The following is a 25,005-nucleotide window of genomic DNA, read 5'->3' on the forward strand; positions in this document are numbered from 1 at the left end:
AGGAAAAAGCAAAATGTCACTCAGCCCAAATCTGTGCCTACTGAGGAATGACATCAGAGCCACACTTAGGGGATTGGATCTCACTGAACTAGTTTTACTAAGTTGCTAAGCAAATAAGCAAACAAGAAACCAGTGGGGGAGGGAGTGGAGTGAGTGAGGAGGATTAGTATCCAGAACTCCTATGATACATTATCTAGAATGTCCAGTTGTTAACAAAAAATTATAGACCTGCAAAGAAACAAAGTATGACCCCATAGAAGAAAAAAGTAGACAAAGTGTGTTTGAGAGGGCCCAGATATTAGACATTGCAAAGACATGAAAGCAGCCATTATAAAAATTTTCAAAGAACTAAAGAAAATCATACTTAAAGAATTAAAGAACATGGCAGTGTTTCATCATCAAATAATACTAATCAAAAGGGAAATTATTAAAAGAATATAGAAATTCTAGAGCTGAAAAGCAAAGAATTGAAATGAAAAAGTCACCATAGAGTTCAATAGTAAGTATGAAATGGCAGAAAAATGAGTGAACTTTTATATTTATAGATACTGTACATTCTGAAGAATAGAGAGAAAAAGAAAATGAACAAGCTCAGAAATATGGCACACCATTAAGCACACATATTCATACATGTAATGCATATACTGAAAGGAGAGAGAAGAGACCAGCTAAAATATTTGAAGAGGTAATGGCTTATAATTTTCCAAATTTGATGGAAAAAAAAGAATCAAAACATGCAAGAAAACCAATAAAATCCAAATAGGATAAAAAATTACAAAATGCTGTATACCCAGGCTCATGATAGTAAAAATGCTGACAGCTTTTACTATCTTGAAAGAAATAAGAGGAAAAAAGACTACTCATGTACAAGGGAATTCCAGAAGTTTCACTGCTCACTTCTCAGCATAAACAATGTCAGGTTACAGTAGGATATATTCAAAGTTCTGAAAAGCAAATCACCACCATCAACAACAAAAACACCCCATCAATTAAAAATTATATCCAGCAAATGAAGAAGAAAGGAAGATGTTCCTAGATGGGGGTGAGGGGGATAAAATTCATTGCCAATAGACCTTCCTTACAAGAAATAATGAAGTTCTTCAGGCTGAACACAAATGATTCCAAATTGTAATATAAATCCACACATTTAAAAAAAAACCCCACCAAATATAAGCAATTATGTAATTTTGAGAATACAATTGAAGTTTTCCTCTTAACTGATTAAAATTTAGTTGACTTAAAACACTTATATGATCGTATTGGTTGGTGCATAATATATTGAAATGTACATATTTGACAATAACAGCACAAAAGAAATGGGTTGATGCCACTGTATTGGTGCAAGGAGATACACCAGAGGGTAACTTGAATTTGCAGGAAGAAATAAAGAGAACTAGAAATTGTAAATAAGGTTCCACATGGACTCTGTAAATAAAATATGTACTTTCTCGCCGTTCTTTTAGTTTATTCAAAAGACATAAGATTTTATAAAGTAGTAAATATAGCACTATGTTATTGGATCTTTAATATATAGAAACATAATATGTAAATAAATAATAGCAGAAAAAGGTAGGATGGAAAAGAATTACATAGAAAGAACATTTCTATGTCTTGCTGAAATTAATATAAACTGGAAGTAGCTTTTGATATGTTCTATGTTAGAATCCCTAGAATAACCACTAAGGAAATAAATTTTTAAAATATTAAAAAAATATTGTATTAAAATTTTGTACTAGAAAATATTTAATTAATGTAAAATAAAACAATAAGGGAAGACTAGCAGACATGAACACAGAAGACAAGAAGTAAAATGGCAGGCATAAATTCAACCATATTAATTTTTTTTGTACTAGGGATTTAACCTAGGGGTGCTTAACCACTTAGATGCACCCCAAGCCCTTTTTATTTTTAATTTTGAGACAGGGTCTCACTATGTTGCTTAGGGTCTCACTAAATTGCTGAGGCTGACCTTGAACTAGTAATCCTCCTGCCTCATTCTTCTGAGTTTCTGGGATTATAAGTGTGCACTACTATGCTCAGCATAAGTTCAACCATATTCATAAAAGCAGTAATCAAAAAGCAGGTATTTTCTTAAAAGCATTAATCATATAACTGCATTTAACCATAAATTCCAAATAAGATCCAACTATGCTGACTAAAGGAGACACACTTAAGAGTGTCTCACACTTATATCTTTATATAAACAGAAAATATACATGCTTCTCTACTTGTAATGGGATCATGTCCCAATAATCCATCATGAATTTAAAATATCGTAAAGTCAGAAATGCACCTAACCCACCCAGCCTACCTACCCCAAGCTTGGCAGCATGGGACACTGTGGAGGACCAGGGCTTCCCCTGGTGACCATGTGACTGGCCAGGAGCTGGGGCTCACTGCTACTGCCCAGCCCATCAGAAAGTACTATGCCATAAGGTGCTAGTCAGGAAAGGATCAAAATTCAAAATCTGAAGTATGTGTTCCACTGAATACAGACTACCTTCAAACCACTGTAAAGTGAAAAAAGACTTATGGAACTCTCATAAGTCTGTTAAAGGATGGAAAACCACGCATCATGCCAACCATAACTGTATGGTGCTCAGAGGCCATGCTAATATAAGACTGATACAGATTCATGGAAGTTTTGGAGGAAAAGACCCGGTCAACTTCTTGCATTGCAAAGGAGCTTAATATGCTGTCATGGAAACCTATGTTTCATTAGGGCAAAGGAAAATCACAAGGAGTCTGTCCTGACAAAATATAGCTAGTAAATCGACACCAGTGCAGGTGCGCAGTGACTGTTGGGAAATGCTTATTTATTCAGGTCTCTGTTTTTCTGTTCCTTCATATCTAAGGGAAGGGAATGAAAAAGAACAGGCTGAGGAGATGAGATATTCCTCACACAGCACAAAAAAAGGGAAGAACCACCAAACTGCCAACCAGAATGAGGTGTGGAAGGGAGGACACTGAGGCACCAGATTCTCTAAGAAGCATGACAAGCTCCTGTTGTTGTCAGACAGCCCTGAACTTGGCTGCCACTCACACCACTGAGGCAGAAGCAGGTGCCAAAGCATGAAGATCAATAGGTGAGAAAGGCCTGCTGCACATCTTCCTCCTGGTGGCCTGTATGAAGGACCTGCCACTGTGCTGCTGCCTAGGCTGTCACTGAAATTGCTGGAGATACCAAATGTATGGTAGGGCTTTATTCTCCAAGTCTGAAGCTTACTTTGTGCACAGACCTCATTAGTCTCGAATCCTCTGCACTCTAACGTGGAAATGTGACCCTGCTTCTGATCCACAGTGAGCAGCGGAAGCACCATGGAGGCCTGGTCATTGCTGAGAAGGGCAGGAAAAAGAGCCCAGCTTGGCCCCACAGCTACTGAGAAACAAGCTGTGGCTCTACATAAGTAACCCAACTACTTCCTTCCAGTGGAATCTTAAAACCAATCACTGGAGGTAAGGTTGTAAGGACAGAGTGCTTGGACCCAAACTGTTCTTCCAAACATCTTCTTCATTGCTTTTTTTCTGGGGGGGGTGGGTACCAGGGATTGAACTCAGGGGCACTCAACCACTAAGCCTCATCCCCAGCCCCATTTTTAAAAATTTATTAGATACAGGGTCTCACTGAGTTGCTTATTAGCACACTGCCATTGTTGAGGCTGGCTTTGAACTAGAGATCCTTCTGCCTCAGCCTCTCAAGCTACTGGGATTACATGCACCACTGCGCCCGACACTTCATTGCTTTTTAATGGATGCTTAAAAATAAAGCATCTAACTCATCATGAGGGTTCAGTAAGGTGGTCTGTGTGAAGTTGGCACAGTATCTGGGACTCTTTGGAGACTGAGATCTTCATCACTTACTGGAGACAGGACTGTGTGGGATATGTTTCATACAGTAACCCAAGAAAGTTTTCTTGACTTTTCAGTGTGAACAACTTCAGTTATTGATGACGTCATGACTCTTCATCACCTATACCTCCTAGCAAATCATAGCAAGGACCCAGGTACCAGGCTTGACGCCCCTCTTCCTATGATATCCACACCAGGAATCAGGAACCCACTGATGCTGCGTGCTGTTGCTCTCACCCAGAGAAATATAAAGCCATGGGAAGGAGACTTGTCAGTGGCCCCCTGGCTAGCGCTTCATACAGAGGTGAGAGAAAGGAGCTGAATGACACCACAGCTGGTTGGGCTCACAGGTCATTGTTATAGTTGGGATGTGGGGTGTCCCCCAAGAGCTCATGTGTGAGATAATGCAAGAATGTTCAGAGGTGATATGTTCAGAGCTATAAACTGATCAGTGGATTAATCCACTTGAATGGATTAAATGGATGGTAACTGTAGGCAGGTAGAATGTGGCTGAAGGAGGTAGGTCACTGGGGGCATTCCTTTGGGGTTTATTTTTTTTGTGCCTGGTGAGCAAATTCCTATTGCCATGTACTGAGCTGCTTTCCTCCACCATACCCTTCTGCCATGATGTTCTGCCTCACTTTGGGCCCAGAGGTATGGAGTTGGCCGACCGTGGACTAAATTTCTAAAACCTTGAGCCAAAATAAACTTCCTCCTCTAAGATGTTCTTGTCAGATGTTTTGATCATAGTGACTCAAAGATGACTAAAACACTCATGGATGACTTCTGAGGTCCTTCAGATCTATAATGTAGTTTTGAAGAAGAGGGTGTGAAAGTGGTACTCTGCCTCTTATGTGGACAATTCACAGGTGTAATGGTGAACAGCAAGTTGGAGAGAACTCCTTAAAGAGACATGTAGCTCACAAGCAAGGAGCAGGCCTGGGTTTAGGGGCTATGGGAGAAGTGGAGGCTTAGAAATGCAGCAGGCCCATTTTGTCACTGATAATAAACAACACACGAATTTGAAGTCTGTTTATGTCTTTGTTTCCTATATATTTAAAAACCCAGAAAGACTGGCTATACTAATAGTTCTGAACATATCTTCTCACCTCTACGTGATTCTTGGAAGACCTGGTAGAAAGATGAAGAGAAGGTGAATAACGGGACAGAGAGGAATTAAAACTGAGACTAAGTAACTAGACGCAGTGGCTTAAAACAAGAAGGTTCCATGTACTCTGTGTTAGTGGACTGTACTTTGAAAATTCACCTTAACTTGAGCCTCACATGGAAAAAGATCTCTCAACTGCTCATCTAATTACTTTTAAGAACCATCTGAATTTTAATAAGCTGTTTAAGCCAAAAGAAAAACTCAAATTTATCATGTAATTTTTAAGTATTTGGTTGAGATTGCTTAAGAGTTCAGTAGATGCATGATAGAGAAAAGATCCTAGATAAATAGGGACAAATTAAAGACCTCCAACACATGAACTTTCTTATTCCAGTGTTGGCACACTGGCAAGAGGCTGTCTTGAGTAACTGCATTCTGCCCACCTAAAACTGCCTTCAGTCTCCACTGGGAGCTGCATCCTTCATTTTTCTCACTGAAACTATTTACGAAATGCTCAAGGAGCCTTTCAGAAGGTGGTATAGAAATGGTGGATCATAATCACTCAGAATGCCTCTGTCAGTAGAATGTCACTTCCTCCCCACAAGGGTTTGCAGAAGCAAGCTTGGAGGATGCGGTGGGGGCAGCAACTGTTCACGCTCGCAGAGATCATCTGCCATGTGTTGCATCTGTCACCTGCTTTACCACTGTTAAAACCTATCTAACACGGCCCAGAGATGTCCTGAGCAAAGGCTAACCAGGAAAGGAAATGCACATGCAGCGACTGAAAGCCAGGTCTTTACTAGCAGACACAGCTTGTGCTCTTCTGTGAAAACTGGGGGGGTGTCAGAGCATGTGTGGAGCAAGGTGGGCAAGAGAGGTTGGTGGTGAGGCCATGCCTACTCTGACTTGGTCACAGAATTTCTTTGCTCATCTGACTGGGTTAGTTCATTGTTAGAAAAACAACAGTGATCCCCAACACCAATCCCAACAGAGAGGACAGGATGGGTTCTTTCTCCTCAGCTGTGGTCTGTCTTGGGTGAATAATAAATTTATAAATGATAATAAAATAATAAATAATTCTTTCATCCAGAAGAGTTTCTTGGCGCAGGTCAAAACCATAGGTCACAGTATGGGCGCCTGCATCATCTGGCCCCTTCCTACAGAGGGTTCTTAAAAAGAAAGAAGACGGTGCTAGATCACCAGAAATAACTACTGTCCAATATCTCAAACAGCTGAGTGCTGAACCCACCCAGCTAAGTGCAGCTCCTGGTTTCTTTTCCCTAATCCCTCTCAATAATAATCATATGTTTGTCAGATATATTCTTTCACTGCACGTGGGATCTTCCCAGGCAGCCTGAGAAAGAGACAGGAATCCTTTCCTCCACACCCAAGACTCAGAATGCTCAATGAACGGGCCCAGTGCACACGTGAGGGACTCAAAGGGAAGCCAGCATTGTAGCTGTGTGCAGCATTGTAGCTCTGTGCTTGGCCTGCATGGGATGGCCACATGGCTTCTGCCACTTAGATGTATGATAGTTGCGGTGCAGACTTTCCTAAAGCAGCCCAGATAACAGGCACGACTGATCTTACCTTATAGAAAGTTTCATTTGGGGTTAGGAGGATGCTCGGAGGTAGAGTATGTGCTTTGTATACACAAGGCTCTGGGTTCCATCCCCAGTACCAAAAAACAACAATAAAAAGGGAGCATGTCAGATTACATGGTGCAGAAGAATTAAAATGGCAGATGGAATTAAAGTTGCTCATCAGCTGATCACTGGAATATTATCTGGGATTGTCCATGTGGATTCACATGAGTGGAAGAAGGAACTGGAAGAAAAAAATCCACAAAGATGGCAGCATGAGAAGGACTTGGCCCGACATTGTTAGCTCTGAAGATGGAAGGAGGAGCCAAGTCAAGTTAGTAGCCTGTAGAAGTTGGAGAAGGCAAGAAAAATGGGTTCTCCCCTAGTACCTACACAAGGGAGGCTGCCTGCTGACACTCTGAACAAACCCAGTAACTCTGGTGGATCTTTGATGGACAGAAAAGTGAGATAACAGAAATGTGTGCTGTTTGAAGCAACTACGTTTATGGTCACTGGTCACAGCAGCAACAGAAAACTATATGTTCTCCAGATCACTCCAAGAACAAAGCTACTGTCTTTTGACTGTTACCATGTGCTAGCTATTATTCTAAGTACTGTACACATATCATCTAATTTAGTTATCCGTAATCATCCTGTGAGGTAGAGTAAGTCATGGAAGGTCGCACCACTGTAAGCAGTAGAGCCAGGATTTAAACATAGCCGACTCGCTCTAGAGAGTGGACACCATGCTGATATCGAACTGAACATCCAACTTACCTCCTGGATCAATCTTGTGGCTACTGCAGAGATTGATTTATAGAAGCTGTGAACTTGAAGTCATCCAGATCCACCTTTGATTATTTGGCTCTGCTGCTTCCAATCTGTAAGACCTCTGGCAATCTGCCCAATTTAGCTGATGCTCGGAATTAATCAGAGTGGGAGCAACATGACCTACCTCAGAATGGTCGTGAGAATAGAATGAGGTGGCACTTATGGAGAATAGTTGGTGACAGAAACATTTAGTGAGTCTCTCCAAATGGGGATGTCTGGTCATTCTGTTCTCCAAGGAGAAGTGGTTTTTCCATTTATTTCACAACACCTGAAGATGCAACATCCCCTGCTCCCCAAGAGGCAACTACATGGATGATGAAAAATTCTGCAGCTTTTATTATTACTCTGGTCAACCGGAAAGGTGTGGGGGCACAGAGTCTCAAAAGCATCCAGAAGAGGGTGACCAGACATGAAAGTCAAGTTGAATGAGAGACAGATTCTTTAGCCCAGAAAGAAGACCAAGGGAGGGACCAGTCTTGACATCAAAAAGATTCTTTGTAGCTCAAGAGACCAAAACTGGGATCAGCGAGGGGAGTTTTTAAAGAGGTAGATTTCAGGTCAATATAAAGGAGAATGTCTGGGAACCGGCGGCTTCTAAAGTGAGCCAAGCCGCCTCAGGGGAGCTTTGTTCCTGTTTGTGGAAACAAGAAGGCAGAAGCCCTGGAGAGTCAGACATCAAGGGGTTTCTGCAGACCCCTGGCTAAGCTTGGTGGCCTTGGAGGGCCCATCAACCTACTTTTGAAAAGCTTATTGTCTTTACTAGTGCCAACCATGATGGCTGCTTCTGGCAGGGACATGAGGACTCCAGGAAGGCAGAACTTTGTGAAGGGGCCAGTCTTCACTGCCCGCAGCGAAACTGGGAAACGTGAACACCCAGCTCTGTTAGAGACCCAGGAACAAGAGGAACAAGGAAGCTACAAGCCCCATCATTCATCTCAGTAGCTCCTAATCTCTTGTCCCGGGGTGGGGGGTGGGGGAACCATCCAGCACCTGCCACGCTGAGCACACCCAACTTAAATCCTAAGTGACCAAACCATGGAGAAAAATGACCACGACGAAGAAGGCGGACTGGTGTCAACTCCCTCCAAGCCATGGCCAAGGGCTGCTGAGACAACTCTGATGACCATTTGGTCAGAACTGTTGTTGGCTTGGATCAGTTGCCATACTGCTTCTGGGGACACCGTGACCACATGTGAATTCCATGGTGAAAGGTCATTTTTTTTCTCCTTTGGATTTAGTGGAGGTCCTCCTGCACTTACTTCCTAGGCTCACCAAGCTGCTGAGCTGAATCCCTGGCTGTGGGGCTGAGGAATCTGACTTCACCAAGCCCTCTGCTTCTTTTCCACACTCTTGTTTGAGAACCACTGGTCTCAGGGACGTCTGGTGCAGTTCTATCAATTTCCCTTAGGGCAAGGTATAAAATTTAGCTGGAGGCATGAGAAAGTGAAAGATTATATAGAGAGGTAAAGTTTGACTTGTGACAGGAAAGGAGGATAGTTATAGGAGGCAGGTAAAATACCAAATAAGAATAAGAAATTATGGTTCTGTTCTGCATATTAAACAAACAAACAAACAAAAACCCAAGGAGCAGGATTGTTGCCTGTTTTATTCCCTAGAACCTGCAAGAGTCATTGACACACCAGAGGCACTAACTAGGCATTCGACGAGTGAATGTGTGGAAGGAGATTCTACTGCAGGCCGAGGCAGGTAGATGGGCCCCCTTATCTAGCATGCTCAGGCTGAGGACACTTTGAGCAGGCAAGGGCTCCTAACTATACAGCTGAAGCTGGGCTCAGCACAAGACTTATGCTCTCTGCTGTCATACCACAGAAAATGTGCATATTATTAAAAATATACCCGATGAAGCCAGCTGCTGCCTTAGTGTCTCCTGAACAAGGCCAGAAGCACCCTTCCTTCCTCAGATGTAACTCTTAAGCAGGAGTGACTGTATGTCCACTCTGGGCTCCCAAGCATCTACTCCTATGCACAGGCAGGAAGGAGCAGAGGCAGAGCCAAATCAAAGGTCATCCTCGATGACCCCACCTTCCCAATCACTTGCTCTGTGATCAGGAACTGATGGAATAAACCTACATTTGTCTCATTTGTGAGAAGGCTGGGTGAGGAACTGGGTTCCTAATAAGGGGTGAGGCTGGCTGTTGGCACATACAGCAACTGGCTATCCCTTCACCCTCTGAAGAGTCAGGTCCACAACAAAAGGCAGAACAATTGGCCATCAGGGGACTGTCAACCTCGCCTTTACCACCTCCTCACTTCAACCTTTTCCTACATGAAGAAATCCCCCTGTCGTTTATCCACATATTTGCAGGTCATGCCTAGCGTTAAGTCTATCCCAGAAAGGACCTTGCTTTCTAGGGACCAAATAAGTTAATTTTCTCATCCTAACTTTCCTCCCCTCTTTCCCCAGACAGCAAGAGATTTTTCTTTGAAGCTGCGCAAAACAACATTAACAGAAGACAGCAAGAATGTGCCTTCAGTGCATTCATTAACCACTTCCCACAGAATAATTAGATAGCGAGAGCACAGTGGCTTTGTGGTTGAGGAAATAAAATAACTGTAAACACAGAGAAAATTGCCTGTATCCACCAAATATACTCAGGACACAGGAGCCTGCGGTTGCTGTTGCCTCAGACGAGCTTGGAATCTGTATTCCAACAGTGCAGGAAGATTGTAAGGAGGTAGAATAATTATGCAATGACACGGGCACTATCATTATTAACTAATCACAACCCTAGGGCATTAACAAAATGCAGAGTGTCTCTTCTCCCATGGGGCCTAATTATTCTACAGTAACCACACCTCTCATTTTAGTTTATTCCCTAAAAGACTTTTTATGGGGAGGGAGAAGGGGAGTGGTGTCAGAAAGTGCGGACGAAGGTTCTGAGCTGTGTTGATCTCCCTCTTCAACAGTCTAATAGAATAATACATCTTACCCCATAAACATCTGCACCACTATTGTTTTCAATATCCACTTCCAATTCACAAGGAAAGTGGTAAGGAACTTGCCTGATGTGACACTGGCCCCGATGGAGCATTACTGGTGTCCAGAATATTGGTGAGAGGAAAATTCAGGGTCCAGAGGACTAGATATTGACTTGTAATTACTTTTGAGGCTTTTTAGTCCATGATAGCAAATATTTTGAAAAGTGAGAAACTGATATGGATAATATATTTTTAATGTCCAAAATAGTTGTACTGTTTTCTTCTCTTCCAAATGCTTATTGGAACTCTTACTGTTTGTATTTCGGAGAAAGAAATCTACTTCATTAGCTGCCTATAAACTGGGGCACCTTCTGTACCTGGCCTTATTGTTTAGTATTTTTCCCCGTCCCATGAAGACACACTTAAGAAGAAAAAAAAAAAGTGTAATTGGGCACCACAAGTTTCAGAGAGTCAGTTTATGTATACCCGGGTCTAGGAAGTCTGAAGCAAAGGAAAGAAAATTGAATCTGTTCTTTACTTCTGATGTTTTGCTTATGATTTAGCAAAATAAGAGTGAATAAGAGTGTACCCCTCTCTTTAGCTGGCCCAGGTGTTTATTTTTACAGATGTTATGGATACAGATTGGAAAAAAAAATGTTGCTCTCTTCACAAGGTTAGAACACGTAAATAGAAAAGTCCAGAAATGTAATTCTATTGCAATTCTAATGCAATTCTTCATGCTCTGGAATGTTTCATGGCATAGTGGAAATGACTATCATCTCACCTACTGCTAATGACCTGTACTCTGGACAAACCATTTACCCCTGTAGGCCTGTTTTTCTGGTCTGGTTCTGGACAGATTATTTTGAAGATCCCTTGTCCCTATAAAATCTGGGAATGCGATCAGGCTCTGACCTCTGCAGAGAAGGCATGAGGAAAGCAGGCCCATGTCATCGGCTCACCTGCCTGAAGCCTGGCCTTCCCCAGGGTGAAGGGAAGGCTTTCTAGGAGGCAGATTTTCCTCTGCATAGAAGGATTCCAAGGTTGGCCAGGGCAAGAGGTCATCCTGCCCAGTCTTGGATTTGGAAGGCCAGGCTGCGGGCTCCTGGGCTTCCACACACACTTTGCCTGAGCTGTGTTTCTACCAGGGACCAGCAAAGAGCACACATGGTGTGGCTCTCAGGGGCCTCGGCACCTGACCCTGATGCTGAAACTCTGCCTGCCATGGCCATCTCACTCTGCTTGATCCAGTAGTCTTGTCTCTCTAATAAGGAGAGGCACTGGTCCTCTGAGTCACATCTGAGGCACTGAAAGGTTCACTGCCACCTTGGGCAGCCAAGCCATCCTCTCCCTGCATTTACACCCTGCCATGTTCGGAAGGGTGGGAGCTTTTTTTCTCCAGAGGCAAGAGATTCAGAGAAAAACAGCTTTGAGTTTTAACCTAGTCTACATATCTCCAGAGGAGCAGTGTTTAGTATCTTACCAAAATAATGAAATCTTTCCCATGATACTTTAATATTGTCTCTTAGAAAAAAAGCAACTGCAGACACTTATGTATGTGTATATAAATATATAAATTCACATAAATATATATCATATAAATGTTAATATATCAAGAAAGAAAGTGAAACTAGGCAATTCCATCTCACAACTCAGAAAATTAAATGATGTGCTCCAGTGATTCTTGGTCAAGATATTTACATTCTCTAGAAAAATAAATTTGTGATTCCTCTGTTACATTCTATAGATGAACTCTCTCTTAGGCTTCCACCCTGGGTGTGAACCTTGCTTGTTTCTAGAGGGAGGTATTTAGATTCAGAACCTCTATCTGATGTGAGTGCCCTTCTGTCTTCATTTCCTGGCATCTCCCCAGGCCTGCTGACTTCTTCCTATCTGCTCAGAAGCTCAGGTATTCTTTTTTTTTTTTTTTTTTAAATGATTAATAGAAGATTTATTTAGTCGAGAATACACAGTCACCATTGCAAGACTTAGTATTGAGATGTTAAATGTTGGGCCTAATTTTTCTGGGTAAGTCTTTTCAGACCCACTTTCTATCAGCTCCTGAGAGTGGGTCTGAAACTGGGGTGGATGTTTGCTGATCTTGTAGGTCCCACCAGTCAAAGTAGGATCTTCAATGAGCTGGTGGTGGCTGGGGTCACTGTACCACAGCAGGTACTTCATTTAAGCCAGGGTCTTTTTCCACTTGCCCTACTGGGTCTTGGAGATAAGTTGTATTTGGCTGGGTGGGCAGCAGGGATATAGGGGACAGGTGTGACAGCTTATACTTTGAAAGTAACATCTGGGCCACCTGCTGCACAGCTACACTTGGATTTCCCTCTTTATGAGGTTACATTCCATTTAGTTGGCATTTCTTTGGGGTTCTGCAGAACAGCTCACCTTCTGTGCTGATTCGAGGGAGAGAGAGAGAGAGAGAGACAAGGCCAGGTGCTGTAGTTGGGGGTCCTCCCATGTGAGCTGTCTGGCCCCCAGTACTGCCCTTCCCCTGCACTGTTCCCCTCCCCGTGGGAGGGGGCATGCAAGTAGGCTTGCCTTCATCTCTCCAACCTGCCTTCCCAGCCTTTAGTTCTCACCTCTTACTGGCCTCTTAATTCTGTTTTTTTTTTTTTTTTTTTTTAGCCTAGAAATATGTTTGTGCTTTCTCTGAAACTGACTCCTTCTTAGTAATCCTACTGTTTTAACACTTTAAAAGTCACCAAATTTCATGAAAATTTTCTCTATAATTCCTGCCTCCAGTCCCATGCCCCTTCCCTAACTGCCCGCAGAGCTGAGACATCTGCTCCACCTCTGCAGGGAATGGCCACTGGAGAACGAAGCAACCAGCTCAATACTAACTTCACATGACTCTTCTATACCCTTGCTCTCTCCAGCCCCTTCCTCTGTGGCTTTGCTGACACTGCTACCCAGAAAGCTCCCTTCCACCTCCTGGTCTGACTGTGTGTCTCACTGCTATAGATAGGAGCCAAGGGCTCACACACTCAATCCCCTTCTCAGCCTTGTGGATGACTCCAACACAGTGACCTAAGCTTACATTAGCCCGCCTTGCCTCTGCAGTTGAGTCTCAGTCCACCCTTCCAGCTGGTGTCTCTGGGAAACTTGCAGGTGAGACTTCTGACTGCTGTTGGGTGTATGTCAGTGAATGGCCTGTCCGGTGGTGTGGGGCTTCGGCTCAGCACATGCCAAGCAAATCATCTTCTATTATAAATGTTTCCTTCTCCCTCCTCCTCTCTCCACTAGTGAAAACACTATTCCACTGGTCACCACACTGAATATGATGCGGTTTTCCTTCACTTCTTCCCGCACATTTAATCAGTACATAAGTCCAGTCACTGACATTCTTGGGGTCAAAATCCTTAAATGGCTCTTCATTATCTATGAAATAAAACCCTAGCTTCTTAGCCATGGCTTTTTAGGTCCTCTCTGTTATTTCTTTCCAAATATCTCAAGCTTGTGAAAACTGAGATGAATTTCCATTTATGGATTAAATTCTGTTTCTGTATGTTGACGTTTGAGATCTTTTTCCCCTTCCATTCCATTTCTACCTGTAAAATCCTACCAATTCTTAAAATTTTGGCTTAATTGTCAACTCATTTTTTAAAATTCCTCCCATTTCCTCAGGACAAAATCTCTCCTGTGACTGATACTGTGCCCCTCACCTGTGTGACGATTGCTGACCAACTAGATTTTACATGTTGGTGTATTTTGCTTACTTTTGTATGTGGCCATTGTATAGAGTTTATAGCAGTTCCTGAGAGTAAAACTCAAAGAAATAACAATTTCTATTTTAATGCTTAAAATTTTTCACAAGTCCTTGTATTATAACTTCTGAGAAGTTGTGACTAGAATCAAGTTTTGTTTTCCCTCCTAATATAAACACCATTAAGCAATGAGTACATACTTTTCGCCAGTGCCAGTTGCCTGCCGTGCTTCTGCAAGTGGTTTTGTCAGGCAGCAACATGGATAATTTAGTGGGAATGAAAATCTCAATAATTGGTTGTACTGGACAGAAAACATACCACTGAGCTCATACGAACGTCACAAAGGGATTTGTCATGCATCTGCTACACGATAGGTGGCTGTGCAAAGTGATACTTAAAAAAATGAATCACTGCCACTATCAAAGCAGAGTCCAGTGCCACTAGAAGCAAAAAGAAAACATATAAAGAATGAGGGTCCATGTCTGTAAATATTACAAAGCCCACTCAAAACAAAGAGCGATGTGCTAAGTGAGTGACAGCCCTGAGAATGCATGACAGGATCTGTCCACCCACAGGATGGGAGGACCTGGCAGGCAGAGCCTGGGGAGAGGCGGAACCTGCCGGCATCAATCTGAGTGTGGGCTTTGTGGTGAAATATAAAACACTGTCCTCTCAGCTGTGCAGCTTTATTAAGCTTTAAATTAGTTCAGGACTATTAAGAGACTCCAGTCTGCTCTAGGTCAGGGGCATCTCATAAACTGTGGGCCGCAGATCCATTGTGTGAAAGTCACTGTGATGGCAGAAGCAAGGACCCTCTGGCACAGGAGGATACTATAATGAATTAGAGAATTAGCTGTGCTTCTGACTATTTTGACCAACAGACTTATCGTTTTCTTGATGATAAGTGAAATTTAAAGGAAATTCCACATCAAAATTCACAGCCCTGGGAGGAAGCTTTAAAACTCCCCTGGTTGGGAAGGTACTGGCACGCTTTTACCCTCCTTAGCAGCGGATGACCAATGGCAAAGAAATGAGCATTTACTAGAAAGATACATATTCTCAACTATTTGTTTAAAAAAGATCTCTGCTGGAGCGGTGCTGCATGCCTGAAGTCCCAGTGACTTGGAAGGTCAAGGCAGGAGGATCGGGAGTTCAAGGTCAGCCTCAGCAACTTAGTGAGGCTCTATGCAACTTAGTGAGACCCTGTCTCAACATTAAAAAATAAAAAAGGGGTGGGGATGTAGCTCAGTGATAAAGTGCCCCTGGGTTTAATTCCCGGTATAAATAAATAAATAGATAGATAGATAAATAAATAATAAAAAGATCTCTGAGTTAAATGTTTAAAAACTTGGTATTCATTTAATGTTTCTGTTGAAAAGCCATAGAGCAGAAAGGCCAAGTGCAATTCTCTATGGCAAACCCGCTCACTTCCTGGGTCTATCCTCTGACAAATCTGCTCTAAGGGGAGATGTTACTCAGAGCACTTTGTTGCTTTAAATGCACAGAAAAAAACACGGAATGTAAATAAGAGGAATAAAGAAGAATGTTCTTTCTCCTCCTTACCTCTGTCCAATTCACAAAATTTAACAGAGGTAGGAGAAAGACTGGTTAAGAAAAGTTTTTTTAAGGGTACAGATAGTATAGTTTATACTTCAAGGTTATTCAAATTATTTCATTGATTCAACTGCACAAATAAATATCTCACTTTATTAACTGGTTTGCTTCTTCTCAACTGAAAACTTAGAAAGGTAACTAATGAAGGGGAAACTGCTCACTTTGAGACTGACTGATTTTCCCTGAAAACAAGCAGTGATAAAAGATGGTATAAGGAGAAAAAGGGGCGGGAGAGACATGGGGATTCTTCACAGAAATAACTGGTTCCTGAATTAATAAAGTGCCTTATATTTCATAAGTACAGTACGAATAAAAGTACCCTAAGAGGCCCTGGCTGCACCTAACCTGTGTGGGAATGCCAGGGCTCTGCAGAGTTAGCCACGCGCAGGAAGTTAAGGGTGCTGGCGAAGGAGGAGCTGTTGTGTCATCTTTCAAAATCCTCCGTTAGAGTAGGTGGTTCTTTTGAAAATGAAGTGCCTTTGATACAGGATGCTTTCTTATTCTATATGCTGACATCAGAACATTTTGAAAGCCACTTTGTGAGATTGTTAAAAATAAAACTGCTTCATATGACTTTGTTCTAATGTAAGTTAGCATTCATTCATTCTTCAGAAGCCTGTCAGAACTGAACATTCACATGGAAGTTGTGGCTGTTTGGATTCCTCAGGAACTCGATCATGGAGTCGGATGTGCTGGTGCATGTCGCAATCCACGTGACTTGGGGGCTGAGACAGGAGGCCAGCCTGGGCAACTTCGCAAGATGCTATCTCAAAAGGGCTAGGGGTGTGGCTCAGTGATAGAGTACTTGTCTAGCTTGTATGAGGACATGGTTGTGAGGTGGGTTTACTGACTCTGTCAACATCACTGTGATGGTCTCAGGTGCCTTCTTAAGGGTGCACTGTACTAGAATGAATGGCTCTCCAAACTCTAGTCTAGTCTTTTCATTTGACTATTCCACTGAGTTGTTAATAATAATAATAAATAATACCACCACCCTTGCAGGCCTGTATGTGATGTGTTGCTCCAAAAGCGGTGGGGATTGCAAATAAGCCACAAGATGCAGCTACTTTAAATGCTCACTTTCTAGAGAGCAAGAGAGGAGACATGCACGCAGTGGCTATTGTGCAAAACTACAGGATGAGTATTTTGGTGAAGGTGTGGTGTGCAGAGCACACTGGCAGCGAAGGAGCATGGGATATGGTTCACAGGTCACCTACTCCTGCTGACACTTCCCTCTCTCCTCCACCCTCAAAAAGCTCCTAAGGGTACTTCTTAGAGTGTGTATCAAAAGTACCAGCTTTAGACCTGTACCCAATCTTCCCAAGAACAAGCACTATCATCAGCTAATGATGTGGGAGGTTTCACAGAAGAAAGGGGACAGAAGACATCTAGGTAGAGAAATCCACTAGCATGAAGGAGGGAAGGCTGAGTGTCCAAGGGATGAGGAGGGACCGGAGTGTGACCGCTCCAGGCAGGCCGTGCAGTTCTGATGTGGAGGAGTGAGCGGATGAGATAGGACTGGGTCACCCTGCTCAGGAGTGTCTTTTCCCCTGGTCCAGACCAAGGTGAGTTGAATACAAGGGTCTGAATGGGGAGTTTTTGCTTTCCAGCAGTGGGCAAAGTGGACAGAGGGCAGGAGCTTAGTTGGAGGCTATTCCAGGAACGCCAAGGGAGTTCAAGTCGGTGTCAACTGGGAGGGAAAAGATGTTCACAGGGAACTGGCTACTCTATAGACTGTTGCTGAGCCCTGGCTGGCTTTGAACACCCAGCTACCAAGTTCCATTGGTGACTGAAATCACACCTGTAACAGGTGGGGCATGGTGCGATGACCTGGTCAATGGGGGAAGAAGTTTAGTCTTGGACTTTCTGAGGTTGAGGTATCACTGCAGTAGACTGAAGGAGAAGGCCTTTCTCAATGCCCTTTGTTTGTCCGTCCCTCTCTCCTGGCCTCATCATAGCCCACTTGGTGTCAGTGCATGTCACCACCTGGAGTGGGCAGCAGGGGCCCAACTCATATTTGCATATTTGCTCTGCTCATATTAGAAGGTTCAGGAATGGGTTATCAGCCACTATCATGTCCACATAATGCAGGTTCTCAGATGACCTAAAGGTGGGCGATAAAGTGTCCTATAAATGAAAGGCTATAGGATGACTCTGATGGGAATTCTTGTTTCCCATTGTTTATGGGAACTGGCTCTGGTGACAGGTGTGCCACAGGGACAGTATTCACTCACCAGTTGTCACCATGTGAGGAGGGCAGGAAAGGTCTGAATCACATTAACAGCACCCTAACTGTCCTTCACCTGGAACAGTCCAGAAGGAATCTGCAGCACTTCCCAAAGGAAGCAGGGGACACCTTGAAGCTGGGAGAAAGACGGCCAAGAATTTAGAGGGGAGAGTAAAGAGGCCGAGATGGGAATGGAGCAACGCTTCCCTGCATTTTAAAATGCCTTGCGCCACCGAAGGAAATCACCCATTATCCCGAAGTGCGCACTTGACTGAGTCTGCACTCACAGAAGCATCTGGAGAATTTTAAAACATCTCTTTCTTTAAAAAAGAAGATAGATGGGCTGGGGCTGGGGCTCAGCAGCAGAGCACTCGCCTAGCACGGGCAAGACCCTGGGTTGATCCTCAGCCCCACATAAAAATAAATAAATAAAATAAATGCACTGTGTCCAATTACAACTAAACAATAAATATTAAAAAAGAAAATAGGAGGAGAATCAGCAAAATCATGTGGCACATGAATACACTATTAGGTTTTAGACAGAAAATGCCAAAGAAGGGTTCACATGCAGTAATGGTAATGTTCTCCTGCAAGCTCTCAAAATGACCAAATGACACGTCTACAACACATCGGGTGGAGGCAAATACTGCATGCCTCCCGATATGCCTTCCTCTATAAACACAGAGACACAGGCCTAAAAAACAGGTTCAAAACTGGGTAAGGCGCTACGACCCAAGAATTAATTAACTAAATAGGAGAGTGAAGTAAACAAAGGAAAAATTATCATATCAAAATAAAAAGACAAGAAACACGATTAAATTAGGCTTCAAAAGACCCGTGAGAAACTCATAAAAGGCATAATATGCACTTACCTGGTTTTTATTCTTTCATGATTTAATTTCTAATTTTATTCACTACCATCTGATAATTGCATGTAACACTTATTCTAACCATGGGCAATTTAAACTATTTTAATTTTTATTTCAAGGCCATGAGACAAAGGAACCTATTTATTGCCTAAGGGGATTTTTTTTAACAAAAATTAAAGCTTAATCTTTCATGTTTTAAAGCCAAGACTGTTTAAAATCATTTATAATAATGCTGTAGGGAGACTTTTTCTGGGTATGTAAAAATGAAAAGATAAATTTACAATTATTCAAAAAAATTAATAGTTTGGGGGATTACATTGTCCCTTTCCTTTCTAGATGAATTTGTCTGAAGCTTCAGAGACATTTAAAACCAGGGTAGAACCAAGGCCTGTGTAGGATGAGGCTTCCGCACATTTCAGGGTGACTGGTACAAATATAATCCCAGTTTATTATTATTTAAAAACTAAATGAAGGTATAGCTTTGGGAATGGCTTCCAATCTCTTTTTTTTCATAGGAAATTGCCCGGATGAAGGGGAGTGTTGTGAATTTTACTAACTATAATTTTTGTCACTTTGAAAAAATCCCTGATGGAAATTAGACAAATAAATTTACTTTCACTTAAACCAGATTTTGTTTTTTTTAGTCACACTTAGGAAAAAATAATTGAAATGTAGTTTTAAGTAGTTTTTGCTGGTACACTTTAGGATTCTCATGAATACTTTTGGCTATTATAAAAAGGATTCCTCAACAGAGAAGAGAAAAATCCCTTTCAATGACACCTCAGGTAGCGGAATTTGCAAAGGGCAGAAAGTCTCTGTAAGAGTGTGGGAAGGATGCTTTGCTAATGCTGATGTCTGACTAGAGCAGAAAGATGGAAAATCTGTCTCCAAGTATGTTTTCTTTTTCGCTCTGGTCTCAGGGAAAAAACCTGAGTTGCCAAATATTTTAAAAATTTCTTTCGGACACTCACTCAAGCCATCTTCCGAGGATGAGCACCTGCATCTCAAGATGGCCGCAGCAGATTCACCATCCTCACTACACTAATGGGAAGGCTGTGGGCCCATCGCATGGATCTTCCTCTCCCTTCTGGCTCTCCCTCCTCCCTCTGCTGGGCACCAGTGCTTCAGGCTGTTTTATCTTCAGGCCGAGCCCCCACCCCGGCATTGATGCTTGCTTAGTTCCCTGCTTGAAGACCCCTGGGGCTTCCTTCACTACATTCAGGTTTCTGCTTAAATGTCATCTTTTGAGAGCGGGATCACTTCCTTCAATCCCTTCGCCCTCTTCACCTTATTCTGTTTGATCCTCTTAAAAGACCTACTTAGCACATATATATCATACATTTATTTGCTTATTGTGCAGGTTCCAGAGACTTGAAGGGCTCCTGAGGGAAGGCAGGGCATCTGTCCACTGCCACATCCCCAGCACCAGGCCAGTGCCTAACACTGTCCAGACACCTTGTAGATATGAATTACATTATTCATATTATTAAATTAGTTATTAATGCTGATCAACTACATCCACTTTTGTACTTGGCTTTTTTAAAAGTGGTAAGTCTTCTAGCTTAAAATACAATAAAAGGCACATATGATACTCTGTGCTATTTTAATTATTTCATAGTCCTAATATGGGAAGAGAAATTCTTAGGTAGTAAAATACCTTGAAATTTGATTTATAAAACAGATAAAGTAGAGGCCAAACTTTGAATCTGTTAACAAAGTGTTTATGTTTCTTAAAATGGACCATGAAAAGATTTCTATAAGTTTGTGGACTGCATTAAAGATATAATTTTGTTTCTTAAAAAAACTGACTTAATAGTTGATTTTTCAGGAATACTATCAAGGCATAAAATGAGTCTACATATAGTAACCATGGTCAAATGTTTTTAAGACATTTTAGAGAATGAAGTCACTATACCTTTCTGCTGTTACCATGAGATTTTCTGCACATTAATGAGAAATCCACCAGATTCTCCTAACTATCCCTTGGGTTTCTCTGTCCAATCCACACTGAAGGTGAGATGTCTTAGACAATGTTTTATAAAGACCAAGGGCTGCTGTTCTCCCAAGCGTTACAGGTACAAGGAACGTACGTCACTGCTCCCTGAAAGCCTAAGAAAGCGGTCTCCGGTGAGCTGGAGAAAACCCTCCTGTATTACAGTAGAGTTTAGCTGCTTGTTTGGGCACAGCTGATAGAGGGTCATGGGATTTTCAAAGTTAGAAGGAGGCTTGGAGATGGTCCAGGCCAACTCCTTCATGTGAGATCATCTATCAAGGTCTAGAAAATTCAGAGAAGAAAAGCCAGCTAAACATTCTGCTTTTTAAAAAAAAAAAAAAAAATCATGGTATCCAAGCAACCACATTATATCTGCCTTGTATGAAAAGAAAAATGGCATCTGCTTTTGAATAAGGCAACAAAATTCGTGAGGAAGAAAGAATGAATTACATAGCCCAGAATCCAACCATAAACGAACAACAAAGATGTTCCTTGTTAGATTATGGATTTTAAAATCAAATGTGAAGGATGGACCTGGTGTGAAATCCAACAGAAACGATAGGGATTTTGAGATTTAACAGAGTTTTTAAATTGTTTTTTTCTCTTTTCTTTCCTTCTTTTTTTTTTTTTTTTTAAAGAGGACTGGACAAAAAAGTAGGCCCAAGAAACCAAGGTTCCTCACAGAGATAACTTCGTGAGGACCGAGTGGACAGTACAAATCTTTTTTGAAACAAAATGAATGTGTGACAACTGCTCTCCCAGTGGATTCTCTTACTGAGAACTTTCTTCATTTCATCCTTGGAAAATAAAACACACATTCAAGTTTTGTTTCTTAAAATAAATAAATAAATAACCTGGATGTCCGGTGCCAGTCTCCTGGTCCTGTCCTGGTCATGTCTAGCCTCACCCTTGGCACCTGGGCACATGCAGACCTGTCTGCCCACACTCCTCCTGCATCACTGCAGGGAAGGACCCTTCCACTCACCGGGGCTTGTGAGGGCGCCCAGGGCGCTGCTTGTGGTTGAGAGAGGGTTTGCGTTGGTGCTGGTGGCTGAGGTCTGGGCTGCGGCTGCTGCGGCAGCCAGCGTGGCCAGATTCTGTAGCTGTAAAGCATTCATGCCTGTGGGGAAAGAGAAATGTATCATTAGTGATTGTCCGACTTCCCCAGCTTCCAGATGAGAACAGGCTCCCAGGTCATCAGGGCAGATGACAAGAGCATGTGCCTGTGTCACCATGCTCAGAGATATCTCAGTGTTATACATAGTCACCCCAGCTGTGGGAAGCTGGTCTCTGTTCCTCTTCTCAGAGGATACTCCTTCAGTTCTTTAGATACCATCTTCTACTCCTAGAGTCATGGTACTAAGAAAGAGCACCTGCGCTCTATCCAGGAAATTACTCAGTAGAGTTACCTCACTGGGGTGCTACCTGCTCCCTACTCCCTTCTCTCCCTGCGGCAGGGATAACTAGAAGACAAGAGAGCACTCTGTGTTGACTGCCCACAGAAGGGCCTTTAGACTGGCAACTCTAAGACATAGTTGTCAAGAAAGTGAGATCTGGGCATGGATAGCTGAGAAGCACTTTGTAGTCAACTTTCATTCCCTAAGTTGAACGGTGCATGCATAAGGTATTACAGAGGAAATTACAGTTCATTGGTTAAATGCTCTCACCCTGAACGTGAACCAACATGGGTTATAATCCTGGCTCTGCCACTTTTCCAGATTGGTGATTCTGAGCAAATTACTCAGTTTCTCCATTTCTTGGTTAGTGAGTGGACATACTAACCGTACCTGAATTCAAAGGGCAGATTAAATAAGATGATAAGTGCAAATTACTCTCGCACAACTGTAAGTACCCAATAAATGTTAGCTATCATTGTTATTGCCACTGAACTTTTCTCTTCATTTCAAATGTGAACTCAAAAAGATGCCCACAGTAGGAGCCCACTGTTTGATGAATAAAAGAATGAATTAAAATGGCAGTGCTTTAATAGCTTTATTTGTAAAATGTTTGTATTTTAAAGGTATTTGTGTTTAAAAAAATTTTTTAAAGATCATTTTTAAAAATGTGCTATTTTTAACTACAGTGACTTTCTGGCAAGTAAAAGATTAAGAAAAAAACAAGGAAATGAAAAATTTGTAAGCATGAGGGTGAGATCAGCTGAGAAACCTGGGGCAGTGACCTAAGGCTGGATTTGGGTCAGGTGTCCCTGCTACAGGCAGTTTCAATGTCTTTTCTCCTCCCCCTTCAATTTCTCAATCCGCAGGCTCTCTGAACAGTCCAACTATTTTCCATGATTGGTTTCACAGTAAGAGAGCACACAGGCGAGAAGCAGGAAACAACGCCTTTCCCCTTATAGAGAAGAATTCTAGAGAGAGAGAGAGAGAGAGAGAGAGAGAGAGAGAGAGAGAGAGAGAGACTGGAGTTCAGTAATCAGCTTAATTTTACCTTCTTCTCAGGCCTCAAAACTAGATACTAAATAAATGTCTCTTGAGCAAATTTAATCTACTTTAGGAACAGTTGCCTGATAGATGATCCTATGTGTGTTGGGGGAGGTTACTATGGGTGAGCGAATGTTCTAGCAACACACAAGAGTAAGCCCCTAGCCACTGGCGTGGCACTCTCAGAATAAGCATGAATTAGGAACTTCTGTACTCTTCTGCCCCTTACATCAGGGTTTGCTTCCACTCTGAAAATGATCCAGACGTCTTTGTTGCAAAATGCATTCTCATTTTGTTAAAAACGATATTCTTATCTTCTTCCAGGAGACATTCAGACCTGGTGGCTTAGGATGAAAGCCAAACACCTATTTTTTAAAACCTACTTATTTGGTGGGGATACTTAGAAGCCAGAACACAAGTCTTGTGGAAACCTGTAAATTTCCTAAGAAAAATTTAGACTTCCTTCCAGTAATGCAACTGGAAACAAGGCTCTCTCTTGTTGCCTCTGATCAAGGGTCGAACAGTGTCATGTTTATGGGAATGTAGGTGTTCAGAAGCGCAGGTCTTCTTTTTCAGTCTTACTTTAACAAAATGGAAATGGAGGAAGTTATGGCAGCTGCCTGGCTTCAGTGCAGAAGCACCTGGACCCAAGGAGGGCTCTACTTCCCTAAAGCAACATGAGCGTACCTTGACCGAGGGCACCAAGAGCTCCCAGGCCCCGGGGCTCTCAGTGAGGCACCTTGCAGTGATCCCACCATCCCTGGTGACTGACTGATGTTCCCTCTCCTATTTTCATGATGGGAACCAGATGACCAGACTAAATCACCACCAGGAAAAAAAAAAGAAGAGGGTTGGTGTTGAAGTAAAAACTAGAACATGCATCTGGCAAAATCAACGTAAGGCTGAAGCATGACTCAAGGCTCAGGCCGGAGGGGTCCTCCTCCAGGACATCTGTGACCCTCCTGAGTTGGGCGCCACCGTACTGGAGCTAGAAGAGCTGTATGATGGCCTGGCCAAGCCCGCTCCTCCAGGTTAGAGACATCAGGTCCTTGGCTAAGCACAGCCAATGGCAGCAGATCCCGCTGCGCATGGTGCAGATGCACAGTCCGTGTGTCATCTGTAAACTCTCTTCTACTGAGCCGAGATGAAGAGTGAAGAGCTGAGGCCACTGTGATCCCCAGTGTCTGAGGGATTTGAGGGAAAAGGTAGAGGGGAGGTGTTAGAAAGAACTAGTAAGGCAGGAGGACGTCTGCCTGTCCACTGTTCACCCGGGCATCCATCCTTCCACCCAGCCAGCACTTAAGTGGCCACCATGGGCCAGACCCTGTGTCAGACATTGAGGATGGAGTGGGAATAGGACAGCCTGTGCCCAGGGAGGCTGCTGGAGTTTAGGGCAGGGAGAAGCCAATGACTGGGAGAATTCCTTATGGTTCATCAGTTTCTGGAAATAGGCCCAGATTCAGAACCAAATTCTCACAAAATCTCATTTGATGGAGACGCCAGAGAAGTATAGGAAAACACCAGCCAGTGGGGAGTGGGGGATTCTTTCCTGCCCCTTCTCTGCCGTCCTGTCATGGTCTTGGGTGACAACCCATCGGGCTTTCCTGATTCCCCCCCCAAACACTACTCCCAAATAAAAGTGCTCAGTACCACAGAGGTGCGGCAGGGCAGCTGACCTGCCAACTTTCCAGATGGGACCCCACTCCCAGTGGTAACCCCCACATTTCTGCTTTTCTCAGTGCAGGCCTGGCAGGGACATCCTGTTCCTAGGGCTTGGAATGCACAGAATTCTTGGATGGCAACAGTGACACTGCCACTCAGCAGAGGTGGTTGTGCT

General features: G+C 42.9%; 1 protein-coding gene across 27 annotated transcripts in view; it reads right to left on the reverse strand.

The window, feature by feature from the left end:
- Celf2 (CUGBP Elav-like family member 2) overlaps window positions 1-25,005 on the reverse strand; it is an 808,061-nt gene that overhangs the window by 26,857 nt on the left and 756,199 nt on the right. For all 27 annotated transcript variants that reach the window (XM_058578648.1, XM_058578646.1, XM_058578647.1 and 24 more), the window contains one exon: window positions 21,716-21,850. In XM_058578648.1, coding sequence (XP_058434631.1) covers window positions 21,716-21,850 — 135 coding nt within the window. The remainder of the gene's footprint in view (window positions 1-21,715; window positions 21,851-25,005) is intronic.

Source organism: Marmota monax, unplaced genomic scaffold (genome assembly GCF_021218885.2).
Source record: "Marmota monax isolate L192 unplaced genomic scaffold, Marmota_monax_Labrador192_F-V1.1 WCK01_AAM20220418_F8-fsc00072, whole genome shotgun sequence".
Classification (NCBI taxonomy): domain Eukaryota; kingdom Metazoa; phylum Chordata; class Mammalia; order Rodentia; family Sciuridae; genus Marmota; species Marmota monax.